Source organism: Xylocopa sonorina, chromosome 9 (assembly GCF_050948175.1).
Source record: "Xylocopa sonorina isolate GNS202 chromosome 9, iyXylSono1_principal, whole genome shotgun sequence".
NCBI classification, from domain to species: Eukaryota; Metazoa; Arthropoda; class Insecta; order Hymenoptera; family Apidae; genus Xylocopa; species Xylocopa sonorina.
Genome location: NC_135201.1, coordinates 3,753,400 through 3,769,756, shown reverse-complemented (window position 1 = coordinate 3,769,756; position 16,357 = coordinate 3,753,400). Strand labels below are relative to the sequence as shown.

Genomic DNA, 16,357 nt, shown 5'->3' with positions numbered 1-16,357 from the left:
GATACTAGAGCTTATAATACTATTATCACTTTCTGTTTGCATTCATGACATAGTTTACTCGTATTATAAATGTTACCATTGTAGCTATGTTCTTCATATTGCTACAATTTTTAAACACTGGATTAACATTCTCAAGATCGACTGTAGTTAGATTACAAAAGTAATGTGCTTAGACTAACCAGAGACAAACTTATTTTATAGTTATAAAAATTAAGGTCAAAATTGTTAAAACATTTATTAAGTACAGAATTTACAATTACTGCTGACTGTTGATTTATGCATTATTAAGGTGTGAAGTTGGGTTTCCCTTCATAAGTACATCCAGACCTTTGTATGATTTGAGTTGCCGCCCAAATACCACATTTAATACAAATTTCTATGTTCCTACCTTGTATAAGTTGAGCCAAAAAACCTGAAACAAAGAAATTATGCAAATATATGTTTTTAAAACTCTTAAGTTTTATATCAGTCAAGTCTACAAGGCGTACCTCCTACAAAAGCATCACCTGCTCCATTAGTATCAATAATTTTCTCTTCTGGGAGCTTCACAGCAGGAAATTCCGTTACATTATTATCTTGTACTACTAATATATTATCAGGACCTTGTGTTATCACAACAATTCTTTGTCTCTTTTTATTTATTTTTTCCATTTGCGATAACTTTAATGCAATTTCTTTTCTATCTGTAGTTTGAAAATTATTTACTTTTGCAAATGTATCAGCTTCTGTTTCATTACCAAATAAAATATCAACATAAGGAAGAACTGCTAACATTGGTTCTTTGTAATGTTCACATAAAAATGGTGCACTGAGATTCATCAGAAATAATTTATTTTTCTCAGAAGCAAGTTGAGCAACCACCTGAATTGTTTCTGGACTCACAGTTAAGAAGAAGCTCTAAAATTTAAGGTGAAACATTTAATGTTACATTCAAAATTTAATGATACATCTACATTTTCTATATGTTATACATACAGAAACATAAATATATTCAGCAATTTCTATGAACTTTCTATTTTCAGGTTCTTCAATATGTGACAGTGAAAAGCAATTAGCAGCAGCCAAGTTAGCACATAAAGATCGTTTCTTTCCAGTTAGAAGGACTGCACAGGTACCAGTAGGTTCTTTCTCTGTATATTGGTAACGTACATTTAAGCCATCTGCGCGTGCCTTTTCCTCTAAAATTTTTGAATACTTGTCCATTCCAACACAGCCCATATAAGTCGTAACCCTTGGTTTTTCTAGGAACCACTACAATATACTTAATATGTGATGTTTGTTATATACCTTAAAAATTATGTACTAAATATTGTAAAACATTTACTTGTGCTACTCGCATTGTGTTCTGTACAGAACCTCCTGCGATAAAGTCTGCCTTGTATAGTTCTAATAATTCATTGTATATAGGTTTATGCTTTTCTGTAGCAAGAATTGCATCGTTCGATTTTAAGTCATACTTTTTTAAAAAATTGCTATCTACAGTTGCTGAAATATCAAGAAGGGGATTACCCATCCCTAGTAGGAGACCCTCCCTAAAATATTTTGCAATTGTTAAATCAATGACATAAGTCTCTTTCGATACGAATCATTACTTTGAAAAATAAAATAAAAATTTATATCTTATATGCATGTTTTTTCAGCGATTTTTTAAAATCAGTTATAGTCATAAAAAGTGCATGTACGTAAACACTAATTACATTTAAAAAAGGATTGTATGAGAGTGCATTGTGATACTTTAAACTTGCCTACTGTATAACCTAAGTCTTTTCTACGATTCGTCCGATATTTGATGGTTTTTTACGATATTATGCATACTGTAAAGGTTGCAAAAAAACTGCATAAATTATTCTCTTATACAAATTTCCAACAAAATTTAGAGAAACATTTGTAGTTTATTTAGTGGATGATGTAATAAAATGACTCGATTAAATGCTACAATCACATGTTAAATCACGCGTGGAGAACATAACCTCTTTGTTAGTATTTTAAGATAACCTTCACTTTGAATGAAAATATTATTGATGTAACTGAGAAACAATGAAATGAAAAAATACTTATATTGTTAAATCATACCGTAAGTTTAACGCCATTTGTTTCGATTTTCGTTTATCACAGGTAGCAATTTGAAATTTCCATGGGCGAGTAGTAGCGGCGATGCGCCGTCGACTTATGGCAGAACTATTCTTCGTTTATCATAGTCAAGTCCGATGAAATCATGTGCACTTTGAACGATATTTACATTAAAATGTTATAGCGTATATTGCTTTCAATGTTATGCAAAATTTATCTTTCAAAGTTTAATAGTTACAGAACATTTATATAAGCTATAAATGGACACGTAAAATCAACATAATAACTTCAACTTCCACCTGAACTATAAAAAATACAAAGCTAATATTATCACGAAGTTTTAATTTATCGTTCGACATACGTAACTACGATAATTAAATGTAATCTAACTTTCTGCTGTTAAATAGAACGCAGTTTGCAAAACTAACTATTCACTTCAGATTAAAATAGTTATTTCGCAATGCAATGTCTGACATTCTTGAAAAAATTTGCGCATATGTAATACTACATTTATATATCTCGGATTCATTACTGTAATATATATGCCTAAGTTCGCAATATAAATTTTTAACAGGGTAATTTAACTGACAATTTTGACTTTGGTTATTAGATTGAATATCGATCTATTGCATATATTTATTTATTGCAAAATTTCTAGCAATAGATTATTTTACGAATAACCGCAATATCTTTTGTCATAGTTTCTTTTTATATAGTACCACGCGTGTATTACTTGAATTCAATTTTCTATTACTTACCCACCATATTTCGATAAGAATTAAATCCATCATACATATATCGTTTGCAAAGTAAATAAATAGACGAAAGCATTGTATAGATCGTGGTATTGCACACATCAGTGAAATTGATTTCTGATTAATCATTTCAATGATGCGTAACGCATGTATAAATTTGTTTGCATCGTAAATGTGTATTGTGTTCGAAAGAAACAAAGTTTTTTATAACGATATGTTGAAGATTAATAATAAAACTAATGGAATACAAATAGCGCGTTACAGTAGTGCGCTTGTACACGTAACGTTGTCTCATAATGCCTTTAAATATCTGAAATAAGAAGGATTGTCAAGGGGAAAGGAGTGAAGATTTTACTTCTTTACAATACCTTCATGTTTCCACACAGTGGAGAAAAGCACTAGGAAATCCAGTCTTAGCACGATACAGAAACATGTCGGGATGAGTGAATTTGCAGCATCACAATGTCCAATGCAACCTTAGAGTCTGGACACATATATTCGCATACGATGTTCTTCGTATTGCAGATTTCAAAGTGCATGCGTGCGCATACACTGCCGCACCTCCTAAGAAAGAAAAATGACTCTCAAAAAGTTCGGCAGTTAAAGAAGAATGCAGTGATTTTGATCGCTTTCAGAAAAGAGAACACGTTTGTTTGCTTTCGTTTTACTCGCGCTTTTACGCGGTTCAGAATGACACTGAATAAACTTGCCTTGATACGAAATGTGGTTTACACCCAAATATTTTGTCCATGGTAGGATCTACGATGCGTATCCATCAACATCACCACAATTTTTGGCAGCCACGATGAGCCTCTGTTAGTTAATGAAGCATAGAAGTTCTCCTGGTTGACAATTACATCTCACCACATAGGATAAACCATTTTCTCTCTGTTTTCTTTTTTTCCCTCTTTCACTATCGCCTTTTCTCTATTTCTCTTATTTTCTTTCTTTTGTATTTCTTCGTACTCGACATCGTCAAGCCCAGCTCCTTCCAAGTATGTCCAGAAGCTCTTGAGGCAGGGGCTCTATTGTGTCCTATATCATACATCACATTACAATATGCATAGTGCTTTTTAGATTTTCCTGTGACGCGTCTATCACTTTTTTTGGTAATTGACAACCGACGACCCGGTTAATAAGACGCGGTTTTTGTCGCGCATGTGAGGAATACGCGTCCCGGTTCTGTAGGCTAGTAGTACTTCCGTGCTCATACACGCATATTAAATATATCATTGTCCCGATTTCTAGGTAGTCGATATATATGTATATACAAATACACACACACACATATATATAAATATATAAATATATATCGGCTCGCTCTTTTTCTTTAATATCTCTGCGTATATCTCTTCCGCCGTAATCTTTCATTTTTGTGGCCCGTTTTTTTTCAAAAGTCGCGTACCAGACGTCTCATCTATCTTAGGGTAACTGATACAACCATTCACGTTAATCGTGATATTGTGAAGGTACTCGCACGTATTTTCAAAGGTCAGTAGGCCGGCGATAGCTATCTGCTCGGGAATTCACATATCGTCGATCGTTTTTCAGTTTGCCCATCTCGACCATCCCGACGACGTATTTCAACTTTTAACCGGTTGCCTCAATGGTGGAGCAATAGTATCAAACTATTAAAATACCATAATATCTTACGTGCGTAAGACGGCGAAATAATATGCGTGGGTCACCGTAGGTATTCCGAACGACATGTTACTCCGTTTTAATGTAGTCTTCGGCGATCCGACTTATCGAATGATCATTGAACATGGGACGAAGTTGTGGTTTCCATATACAAGTTCCGAACACGACGACACGGCATAGTGTACACATATCTATACGTATCGCTAGATTAATCTCGCCCTTTCCTCGCTTTTTCGCCCATTCGCGTCTAAATCGATTAACACCGGACATTGTCTCCGTACGTATATAGCTTTAATTACGTAATTCCGATTGAGACAGTAATACAGGGTACTCATACACGTCCAACCCCGTAGAAGGAAACGTTGCCGGAAAAAGGTCTTTTGTGCAGGGAAATGTAATTGATAATCTATTCCTTTTTTATATCTGTTCCGCATCAATGAACGCGTATTTAATGGTGCATAAATTTCAAGCAGCCTGAAAGCTCATCGTATTTTATGTTTGTAGAAATAATAGTGGTGGATTACATTTTTATCCCCTTCAGCCGTAAACAGAAAAGAATGTCGCTATTCAAAATTTCTACGATTTCATCTAAATGTTAATCCGCAATAAAAAAAAAAAACTTTGATTCAGAAATTGTTATACTTTAACGAGACCAACGAATGGAAAAGTAATGTATGCTGCGACAAATGTACGTATGTATGTGTGCAAAAACTTATACGTCAAGTGTTCGAACCGAAAGGATACTTGTTGCTTAACTGTATTTCGATTAAGTTTACTAATATTTTTTTTACACGTAATAGATCCACACACACATCGATCACTAACGAATGAGAAACAATGAGAGAAATAACAAAGGATACGCTAAATAATTGCGTAACTGACGTTATTACATACGGAACAAAAAAAGCACGATTATCAATAAATTACTCCAAATATCATCCGCGCAAATAACATTCCGTCTAAAAAAGTAAGTGGTATTACTTTAATTATCTGTTGCGCGATGGCGTAAAAAAAGATTAATGTAAGAATAGAATTGTACATATGATACATTTGGTTGGTTAATTTATTTCGTATGGAGAGTGTAATAGCGAAAACGAGATTGATACGCATTCAACTATTAAGAGATTATGTGGTCAATGATCGCGACACGTTCGTAACACGCGACGCGCAGGAAGCCAGTAGAGCGCGCGCGCATTAATTTGTTACGACCGATTACGAGACACAAGTATATATATGTTTGTTCTTTTGTATCATTCTTAAATGATATATCTGCCGAGGGGAGTATCAATTGGTATTATATGTACGGGTTGAGGGCTGAAGGTTGAGAAAGGAGGGGCGGCAGTTAACTTGATCGACGAAAAACGGTGCAAGTGATGATTAAAGAACACGAAACGCCATTTTTTGTGAATTTCAGAAGTACATTGTTATTACATTCGTTTCTTTAAACCATAATTAGTATGATTATCATTAATCTAATTACCATTGAAAACAGGTCGTATTATCAAATAAAAGAGGAAGAGAACAGGAAAAAAGAAGAACGAAAAGAGAGAGAAATATTACACACGCCATCGTGTATACGCAGCTCGAAAACGAAAAACGGCGGTTATCGGTATATGTTGATGTGTATATGTAGGTGCACGCGCGCGCGCGCGCGTATGTGTATTTATAAGCTAAACGGAGCGCAGTTTGCGATTACCATATTGATCTTCGGTAATTATCCACGATAATTAACTCTAATATGTTAATAAAACGATGTTACGTTACTACAGATTAACGATATAATATTCGCACGACCGACTTTTAGGTTCCAATACAGAATCGACGCAGACTACGGAGACTATTGTATATTTGAATTTGTATCGTTAAGATTTCTTTCTGGTAATCGGGAAACGATTCGAACAGTCGAACCCGCACGCACTTCTCTCGTTACTTGAAAGAAAAGTTACATAAATACGATAATATCTATCGTCCCGTATCGAGAAGAATCAGGATTACACGACGGGAGAATATTACACGGTATCGGTCACACGCACGCAGATTATTACCTTCATCGGTATCTCTTAATAACCTAAACGGCAAAAATTATCGTCGCATACTATCGAGCAACCGCTCTGCCATTTACAATAACTTTTCACACGCATCACGAAAGTCCGTTATTGCCTGAACAAACTGTACGGGGCTGGAATTACGAGAATCATCCGAGGCATGACAAGAAAAACTCACGCGTAATTGAGAGAAGAAAAAAAAAGAAAAACAAAAAAAAAGAATAAATAATTTGTTGCGGGGAAGGGGAAGAAAAGAGTAAAGTAACAGGTGTTCACGAGCGTATGTTCATACGATGCTCCGATTTTGTGATTGCGACACGTCGCGGAACGCCCAGCCAATTACGTGAGAAACGCGCAGCTCTGCTTTCTTCTTTACGATTACTAGAACTCGATGATTTCCGGTATCAATTAATGCATTACGATCACTAAAGTATTGTCCGATCGATTGCTGTTGACAGACAAGTTTATTACAAAAACGGTCACGATTAAGTATTTGTCGTACAAGCACGGGAATTTCGTACGATTTGAAAAAAAAAACAAAAGAAAAAAAGATAAGAATGCGCGTACGCGCGCGTCATCTTCACAGAAACGGTCATCGAACACTACACATATACAAGCATCGTCCTACGAAAATGTTCTTCGAGATTTAACATTTCTCACACTTTAACAGAGAATTTAATATCTGACAATATTCGCATTCGAATGGTGATACCAATCGTAACCAAAGAGCACGAATCGGAACGTGGGTACGAGTCGAAAAATTTTCTCAGTAGGAGGATGCTACAATACAATTTCTTACATCAAAAGAGAAAAAATATGCTTATCGATTCGATGATCTCGAATTGATACGCGTGTCAAAATACCAGAGACAGTGCCTGGTATGGGACCGAAGAAGAAAACTGAGCATGTGGTAAAACGGATCGAAAGGAGTAAACGGGTGCGGAGGAAAGTCTGGTGAGCATCGCAACGAGATGCGCGTTGTGCATAATGTATATCTTGAAACTAGGAAAAAGATCGGACTTGGTGAGGAACGAGAAAAAAAAGAAATAGGTTAACGGTAACGGCAACGGCATCGTAAAAGAAGCCTGCAGTTTAATAAAATGCTTTTTCATTTTGTTTGCTGCTTAATTCATCTGATATTGTTTTTTTCTTTCTGGGGGGTGGGCGAGGGATTTCTCGTCTAGATAACGCATATTGCGGGGAGAATACATATTCCGATAGAGCGGGCGAATGGTAGATCTTCGCGCGTGCAGATCGACAGACACAGACGGCCAAGAGTATCTCGGTCCCGAGGCTTCCTGCTAGCGACAGACACAGACCCGACACAGAGACAGACAGACCGACAGAGACCGATCCGAGCCCGACGCGACGATTTAGTATGGTGCGAACCGGCGCGACGGCGATGGCCCTCGTAATCCCGGTCTGGTAACCAAAATGAATCCACGTCAGTTACACGAGATCGATAAAACGATTTCTTTTTTAATTTTATTGTTTTTTTTTCTTTCTTAACACGGTCTTAAGAGAGGAACAACTTGTGAGATACAAAAAAGGGCGGATAGGTAAGTAGACAAGGGTAATATGTATCATGATAAAAGAAACAAATTGTACTATCTAAGAACTGACAGAGAGAACGATTTATGCGGTGTTATTTAAAAAGGTACGGGGAGATAGAGTTATTAATGGGAAATGCAAAAGACGGGTCTTAATTTGGTAGCAACATATCATAGAGAATACGTTTTTTCCTCGTTATTCTCGCTAATTATTTTCGGCAACGTGTATTAGTAACATGTGTATCTTTTGCCAACGAAAATTACTGAAATTTTCAAATTATATATATATCCTACGAGCACTCTCTTTCTCTCGATTCAGCGAAATGCACACATCGCTTCCTTGCTACCATCTGATTTTCGCATCGTCTAGAATCGATTTAGTTAGATAAGCAGTATAACTAAATCGAATATAGCTACTATTATTATCGTTTAACGAGTTTTCACGGTCAATTAAAATTTGTCCGCCTACACATATTGTCAAAGTTTCTCAATTTGTACTTGAATCAAACCATGAATCAATAAATGACCGGCAATAAAAACGGAACGCATTAGCAATTGGACGTTTCGTGGCATATAAAGAAAGAGAGCAGAATCGATTAAATCAAATCAACGATCGGATACTAAGAAACATTTCGACACACAATTTGGGTGTGGGTCGATTCATAACCCGAATTGAGACACGTCTACTTACCTACGCTCTTCAAATGAATCTCGGCTGAAGTCCTCGTACATGCCTCTACTATAACAGCGGTATAATAAATAATCGAATCTACGAATGATCAAAGATCAATATATACCATATACTTGCTCCCTTGTCCAAGGCTTAACTTTGTGAATTAGTCCCTGTATAATGAAAATGCAAGAAAAATAATCGCGTGCTGCCTAATATGACTGTCAAGAAAGGTCAGGAATGGTTCAGGAAGAAGCTATTTCATAGGCAGTGTTACGTTTAGATAATACATGAAATGTAACGAAGACACTATCGTCGACCAAATGCGATGTACACAACTACCACAGTAAACAGAAGAACATATTTGCGAAGACGATGATGAATGTCATGGACACGTATATGGGAACATGACTGTGTTACGATCTTGGAAGAATGCTACCTATATACGTACATATATTTTCCTACCAATCTAGACGTACGTTTATGCAACAAGCAACAGATATATGTTGCGTGAATAAATCACGGTGTCGAAGAACAAATTGTACGAAGGATCATTTGCAAACATATGATCGAAACTTAAGCGTCCCTAACGAGATACTCAACGATGGAACCATTATCACTTCGAATCGAACAGTTAACGATTAATTCTGATCTATCTCTTTAGTCAAGCTTTGTGTTTGTATGTGTTCATGTACGTGCGTATGTGTATGTGTGAAACTACACGTGCTTATAAATTATATCTGCAAAATTTGAATGCAGGCAGCAACCAAGTATTTCTCTCCGCTTTATTTCATACGAAGTACATTTACCAGAAAGAAAAATTAATAAATGGACGTGTAATAAAAGATTCGCAACGATAAGAACATGGGATTTTTAGCCAGTCATATAAGGCAGGCAGCGTTAGACTGGATTGTTAACCCATGCGATTTTCAAGTTACAAATCAATTTACATAATCAGAACGTAACGAGCCGTTTGCAGCCCAGGCTGGGATCATGTAGGATAATAAGGTAACGTGCAACAACAAATTCAAAGTATTCAGAAAGATTGAGAAGTTCAATCAACTCTGTTTTCTATTTGAAAGTTTGCGAATGGATTTACATACATGAAAAGCTTTGAACCTCGTGAGTAGAAGTCAGCTTCAAGAACTGTGGATCGTAATTTTGAAACAAATATATCACTTTCTCTCTTTCTCTCTCTCACACACTCTCTGTGCATAAATTCGTGTATATGTTTGGGGTGCGTGTGTGTTTTGGCGCGCGCACGCGCGCAGCTGTATAAAGGATGTCTGATTGTGTGTATACGCGCATTTTTATAGATTTTTGCACATTTCTTCGCACTGATATTGTACTACATGAGGGGGGGGCCGGTTTCATGTAACTTCCAAGGATAACTCAACATCTTCATTCAATTTAAAGTGCAACTGTTAGACTAATTAACGCAACTTTACTCTCACATTGCAGCGCAACGTTGAAACAATTTCACTAAATATAAGATCTAGTATCACACGTGAAACTAAAATGCGGAACAAAAGGATTAAAAGAATACAAAATCGATAACTGAAACTGAACGAATTTTTGCTGTAATAAGCATGAAAACGAATTATTATTTAAATTGACATTTGTGCACAACTTTTCTTGTGCATCGTAACTTGTCTCTTTTTGTAAAGTACAACTTGAAGCTAGTACTCAAATTATTAACAATTTCACGAATTAAATTAATTAATCTATTGAGCACCAAATACTATGCTCGAGAAATTAACGAAATTACTCCGAGTGAAGAGTATGTTGAAAATGATGTTTTCGAAGTGTATCTATGAAACTGGCCTTAACAACTAGTAGAAACGCCGATATACAAACTTACTGTCCAATTCGTCTGGAGAGCTGGTTTCTACTTACGAGACGTTTCAAAGACAATCGATAGGCGTCGTTCCTGAAAATCGCGCCAATCTTTTTTTTTTCGTTCTTTTCTATCTACAGCGTACGAGAGTGTTAGAATTGTAGGATCGCATCCTGGCTCGCGGTAGTGCGATCAAGAAATCTAGTTCGCATTCCTTAGGAACGTTTCTTCATCCCAGGCCTCCGCGCCACTCCCGGTTGAGTGATGTACGTAATAGGGAGCGCTTGAAACACAAAGGATTTATGAGAGACATACAGGCCAATCTCGCAGTTAACGCCATGGATCAAGAGAGTCTATGAACAGGGACATCCCTAGAAGAGCAGTCGACATGTTCAAGGTACGATCAGTCGAGACCCGGATTTTGTTGGCACCGAGGAGAAATAGAAGCTGCTGATGTACAACGCGCCAGCGACAAGAACGAGGTATGACTACTCGCTAACAAAAGTGGTCAAAGACTTACTCTTGCACGACTTGAACGCTGGCCCGGGACTGTCTCTCTAGGGTTGCCCGCATTCATGGACAAAGATGGTACGCAGCCTGAGGTGCACTGAAATTTAGAATGTACAGAAACGTCCAAGCGTCATAATACACATTAGCATTTTATTACGCAGACTCTGCACTCATATGGGCATCGGGTCGACACTCTACTTACATTGGAAAAATATCGATTACTTCAACTATGCGATACAACACAGAAAAATAATATGTGTAATATCACAGTACGATTATGCGTTAGATATGCAATGTGTGTATGTGCATTTGTATGTCTGTGTATATATGTATAAGCGCGTACAAACACACATATACATACATGACATACATACGTGAGCATATACATACATACATACATACCGCACTGTTTCATTTAAAATGAATAAAATGAGGTCGAAGTAGAAATATAAGAATGTACAATTTGCACAAAATTAAATGTAGCAACCACGTGTGAAGGGGCAATTTTGTCCTTGCACATTTTTATCGCGTAAAATAGAATAACCCGACTTTGTGTGCCCAATGCAATCTAGAAATCTCCACTTTTCCAAGAAATAATAATATACTCGACGGATAGACTTTTTAAAAAAAATGCGAGATCGATAATTCGACAATTAAGAGAAAGGAAGAAAATGTACGAGAAAGCAAATATTATTAAATGTCGACGAACAGCCGAACCCCAATTCGCATGAGCTGTTAATCCAGCCTGGAACGTTCACAATGTTAAGTCGGACGAATGGGCAGTCAGTACATTGGCTCTACTCACCTGAACCGGCCGTTGTTGCCACTCGGAGGGGGTGATCGGCGGCTGAACATGCCATACTCGTTGCCACGGGAGAAGCCAGTGTCGCGCATGGATCCCATACCTAGAGGAGGCATAGGAGGCATTGGAGGCATTTGGTCTCGTCTTGGGGGTAGAGGTGGCATTGTCATTGGTGGAAAGTCAAGCCCGCACATGGAACTTCCCATGTCACAGGGCCCTGTCATACCCGTAAACCGCCTCTCGTAGAGGTCCCTGGTGTCCTCGAAGCCCCTCCTGTCATAGTAGCTTTCGTAATCCTGTAATATAAAAAAGAACCACGTTGCTATAAATAATCAGTTGTATCGCAGATTTTGTATTTTCTTTTGCAGTCCAATTGATTCTACTTTGTTAACTGTGATCACTAAGGAAATTATTAATTGCAAAAATAACTACTCACCCCAAAGCGGCCACCACCCATTAACCGATCCCGAAGGAACGGTGGTGGCGGCGGTGGAGGATACGGGTCGCGTCCAAACATTCGGTCTCTGTATCCGTTCCTATCTGGTCCTCCTCCCATTCCTCCTTTCGGGCATTCCTTGGACCAATGGCCGCCGCGACCGCATCGATAGCATTGTTCAGGATCTCCCATTCCTGGCCTTTGTCGTACTCTACTTGTAGAAATTTGAACCTTCATTGGCTGACCATCCACCATCTGTCCATTGAGTTCCTTGATGGCATCGTTGACATCACCTGTTGCCTCTAGATGGACGAATCCATAGTTTCTCACGATATCGCATTCCACAACAGTGCCATATTTGGCAAAAAGCTCGCGCACTTGGGGTGCTTTCGTGTTGTCTGTGAGATTGCCAACAAATATCTTGGTCGTAGGAGTGTTAGGTCCCTTACGACTCTTTGCAGCCTCACATTTAATTGGCTGCCCATGAACTATATGTCCATTTAAATTTTGTATTGCGTTTCTCCCTGCCTCTTCATTTTCCATATGCTGTTGGAAAATAATACATTTATCATATCAAACAGACTTAGTAAACTTACAGGTAAAACACTATTATTCAACAATAATTATAAAGTGAGAATAAAACAATTCAAAAATTAGATAATAAAAAATATAAGAATACAGTAAAGAAGTGCATTAAAAAAAATTGCAGTAAAGGTATCTATTGCATAAAGAAAATAAAACTTACCACAAATCCATAATTCTTAACCACATCGCATTCTACAACTTTTCCATACTTTTCGAATAACGGTTTAATATCGGCATTTGAGGTTTTATCGGCTAAATTACCGATAAAAATTTTGAATGTGCCAACACTACTAAAACCCGGCATTTTCGGCTCGTTCTAGAACCTAATTTTACAAACAAAATATTTCAAATATTACTTATTATCGTCTATACAATATTTTAAAATATAGCAGATAAGTGTATGAAGATGAAGCACATGCTGCGTTCCAACAGTGCTAGAAAACTTGTATCTATAAGATATGTTCATTATGATATCGATATTTTATTCATTGTGTTCATTGTAATGCAGTTAAATAAATTATTTTAAAATGTTATAGTGTACACGCATTTTAAATTCTAGTATAAACATTTATGGAATTTTTAAGCTATGTAAGAATAATTAACTTACTGCGTCATATATACGATTTTTAAATATTGTATATCAGAATGTAACAGATGCAAATCGTACCTAATTTATTTAATATTATAAACTGAAAAAAACGAAACTCAAATCAAACTGAGCCCCCTAAACACCATGAAGCATATTCAGTAGTGACGCGATTGTTTAGATTCCCCCTCTAGTGCACTCCTTTCCACCATTTTGCTAACGATCTAACTTTTCGAATTTCGAAGGTCATGAATTCTTTCGAAATACCTAATTCGTATGTCGAAATGTTAACAAATGAATATGAGTCATCCAATCTAGGAATATAGAATAGAGCATTCGTCGAACTTCTAGTTCAAGAGAAGAAAAACGGGCACAAGTCGTGGATAAACAGTTCGTTATAAAGCAAGCAGTACAGAAGAACATACCGACCTTGTCGAAATGGCGCACGAATTCTAAGTGTATGCAGTCACGTTCACTTCCTAATTATTAAGTGCAAATTTATGTTCCAATATCATATACTTTCTCACACTCACCGAATATTACAGTGTACAATTTTAACTAACAATTTAACCAACGCCAGTATTAAGCACACGACTTTACACAAGAAAACGCAATGTAACAATGGCGTCTTACTTGCCGCGTCCGCTTGTGCACGAGATGTCGAAGTAGTGGCCCCTGTCGGCAAACTGCAGTACAGCGAAACGTGCGAACAGTGTGTTCAAAAACCTATCACGAACATACCTCAAAGTATATTTTATCTATGGAAATATTTGTCGCCGGATTTGCTATTACACTATAAGATTACTAAAATTTTTAACAATATATATATACGTCCCATCGTTATAAAAACGAAATGTATTGAATTTCGACTTTCTCAATTTAATATGTCTTCCGTACGCTTACTATCTCAGTAATTATATTAAGAATTCTGCGCAATAGCGTGCACAATCTTAGTTAAACTTTTTAGAAAGCTTATTAAAAATGTTAGAAATATTCAATCACTTTAACAACATTATATTATTTTTAGTTATAAATGCTTATGATTTCATACCTTAAAAGGAAACTAATACTATTGAATTACTATACACCTATTATTCATTTATCATCAAAGATGATTCATATCTGAAGATGATACATTATATGTATAATTGTTTTAGTATTACTGCGATATCACACTACAAATGTGTTTGAAAAAATATAGATTACCTTTATATTTGTAATTCACACATGGTAACCAATTTTTAAACTAAAAATTGTCTACTCTAATTCATACATTTCATATACGTACATTAAAAGCATATGTAAAGTAGCTCTGGAGTGAAAATTTACCACGAATATGTAGAAATTAAGCTCTGTTGGATAAATAATATGCAACAACGAAAACCATACGTAATATAATTAATAGAATTTGTCTGTCTGTGCGAGTGCTACACAAAAACCATTTAAAGATATATATATTAAATATTGTTCAGATTTGATCAATTTTCACGTTCTATCAAATATAAAAATAAACATTTGTAAAATCACGCTATTACGGAACTCGATAAACGCGAAATGGCGTGCGTGGAGTATCTTCGCATGTCGACGCTACAGAACACAACCACATAATATCACTCTTGCAACTATGTAACTGAAATTTTATGCGTACATATTGCTTTAAAGTAATAACTAATTGCTTATGAAATATCTTAAAAGTGTAAGAACACTTACCAAGTCAGTACTTCCGTAAAACAATCCGATAAAACACAACGCCAAACCACACGCTCTCCTATGTAAAAAATGGCGGACCGAAACAGACAGGAGAAGTGGAAAGCGTCGTCTCTTTCAATGTAAAATTCAGAGTCGCCAACTACTGAAAATGAAATTTTCTATAACTATCCAAGCAAATGTGAAATTACCGATATATACATGGATAAATGTATGCGTGTCTGTACATGCATGTATTTGATCCTAAAAATACATACAAGTAGTATATGTGTAATTTTTTAAATTCTTGTATACATAAAAAATTGATATATCTTGAAACTCTAATTTTTCGATAAAATCAAAACTGTAGGATATGATTTATAACAATTATGAATTTTTGTCTTATTATGCTTACCATATTTACACACACATAAAGTATACAAGCCTTAAATCATTTTAAAAGTATTCACAAATAGTATCATAATCTAATAATTAAACTTATTTCTGTAAATTTTATGCCACTTCATCATTATCATTCCTCTACTATTTGCTATATTTTGAGATCATACAAGTGAAATGTATTGATCCAGTACTCATAAAATATCTGTATACTAATAATAAAAACATTTCTACTTTCACCCTCATTATTTCAATTATCAATAAAATTTAACAAAATTAAAAACAGAAAATATTCTTGTGTAAGAAAAAAATAGAAATATCTTGCATAAAAGTCTTATGTATATCTAGAAGAGGAACTATGTTTAATAATTATTAAAAATATAAATTTCATTACTTGTAATCAACCATTTGCTTCAATTTTAATGCAGAGTTCTTTTATGCAAAAGAGGTTTGATATTACTTAACAGTGACGCATATCACGCAATATATGCTATCACATGCATATAGCTGGGCATCAATATTGAGAGAGAGAAAGAAAAAGAAAGAGAAAATGAGAGAGATATCCTAAACTTGGACATATGTATATGATAGTAAAACAAAAAGTTTCTAAAAATTCTCGATGTAAATGCTATGCTAAACCATTAGTTACTTAAAAAACAAATCCATATATTTTTTTCTTTAAAAAAATATTAAATTGCACAAAAATATTATTACGAGTCAAATTGCATTGATATATATGTATGCATAACATATTTCTCAAAAATATGACAGTTGACAATGTACGT

The 16,357-nt window shown here is 35.7% G+C and overlaps 2 protein-coding genes across 20 annotated transcripts; both read right to left on the bottom strand.

Annotated features, from left to right (window-relative positions):
* Window positions 1-210: 210 nt before the first annotated feature.
* Window positions 211-2,216, bottom strand: Adk2 (Adenosine kinase 2). The gene is made up of 5 exons (XM_076901250.1): window positions 2,074-2,216; window positions 1,325-1,532; window positions 976-1,251; window positions 489-897; window positions 211-412 (listed from the first exon to the last, which is right to left on the bottom strand). Exons 1-5 carry the CDS (start codon window positions 2,088-2,090, stop codon window positions 285-287), a joined length of 1,038 nt encoding a protein of 345 aa, XP_076757365.1. The 5' UTR covers window positions 2,091-2,216; the 3' UTR covers window positions 211-284.
* Window positions 2,083-15,332, bottom strand: Lark (RNA-binding protein lark). Of its 19 annotated transcripts, none has more exons than XM_076901240.1 (8): window positions 15,198-15,332; window positions 13,062-13,224; window positions 12,317-12,862; window positions 11,884-12,176; window positions 8,753-8,800; window positions 3,536-3,860; window positions 3,194-3,389; window positions 2,083-2,222 (listed from the first exon to the last, which is right to left on the bottom strand). In XM_076901240.1, the coding sequence occupies exons 2-6, from the start codon at window positions 13,203-13,205 to the stop codon at window positions 3,851-3,853; spliced, it is 1,041 nt and encodes a 346-aa protein (XP_076757355.1). In that variant the 5' UTR covers window positions 13,206-13,224; window positions 15,198-15,332; the 3' UTR covers window positions 2,083-2,222; window positions 3,194-3,389; window positions 3,536-3,850. The 19 variants fall into 19 exon arrangements, with proteins under 19 accessions (XP_076757355.1, XP_076757356.1, XP_076757354.1 ...); XM_076901241.1 differs by having other exon boundaries at window positions 2,089-2,222; window positions 2,829-3,389; XM_076901238.1 differs by lacking the exon at window positions 2,083-2,222 and adding an exon at window positions 2,928-3,135.
* Window positions 15,333-16,357: the final 1,025 nt, after the last annotated feature.

Excerpts from the sequence above, each read along its gene's own strand:
- Lark (XM_076901230.1), bottom strand. The coding sequence starts at position 13,205 with ATGCCGGGTTTTAGTAGTGTTGGCACATTCAAAATTTTTATCGGTAAT. Across the intron at positions 12,863-13,061 it reads TTAAGAATTATGGATTTGTG|CATATGGAAAATGAAGAGGC; the intron begins GTAAGTTTTATT and ends ATTTTCCAACAG. Across the intron at positions 12,177-12,316 it reads TGGGTGGTGGCCGCTTTGGG|GATTACGAAAGCTACTATGA; the intron begins GTGAGTAGTTAT and ends TTTATATTACAG.
- Adk2 (XM_076901250.1), bottom strand. Across the intron at positions 1,252-1,324 it reads ACACAATGCGAGTAGCACAA|TGGTTCCTAGAAAAACCAAG; the intron begins GTAAATGTTTTA and ends AGTATATTGTAG. Across the intron at positions 413-488 it reads AGGTGATGCTTTTGTAGGAG|GTTTTTTGGCTCAACTTATA; the intron begins GTACGCCTTGTA and ends TCTTTGTTTCAG.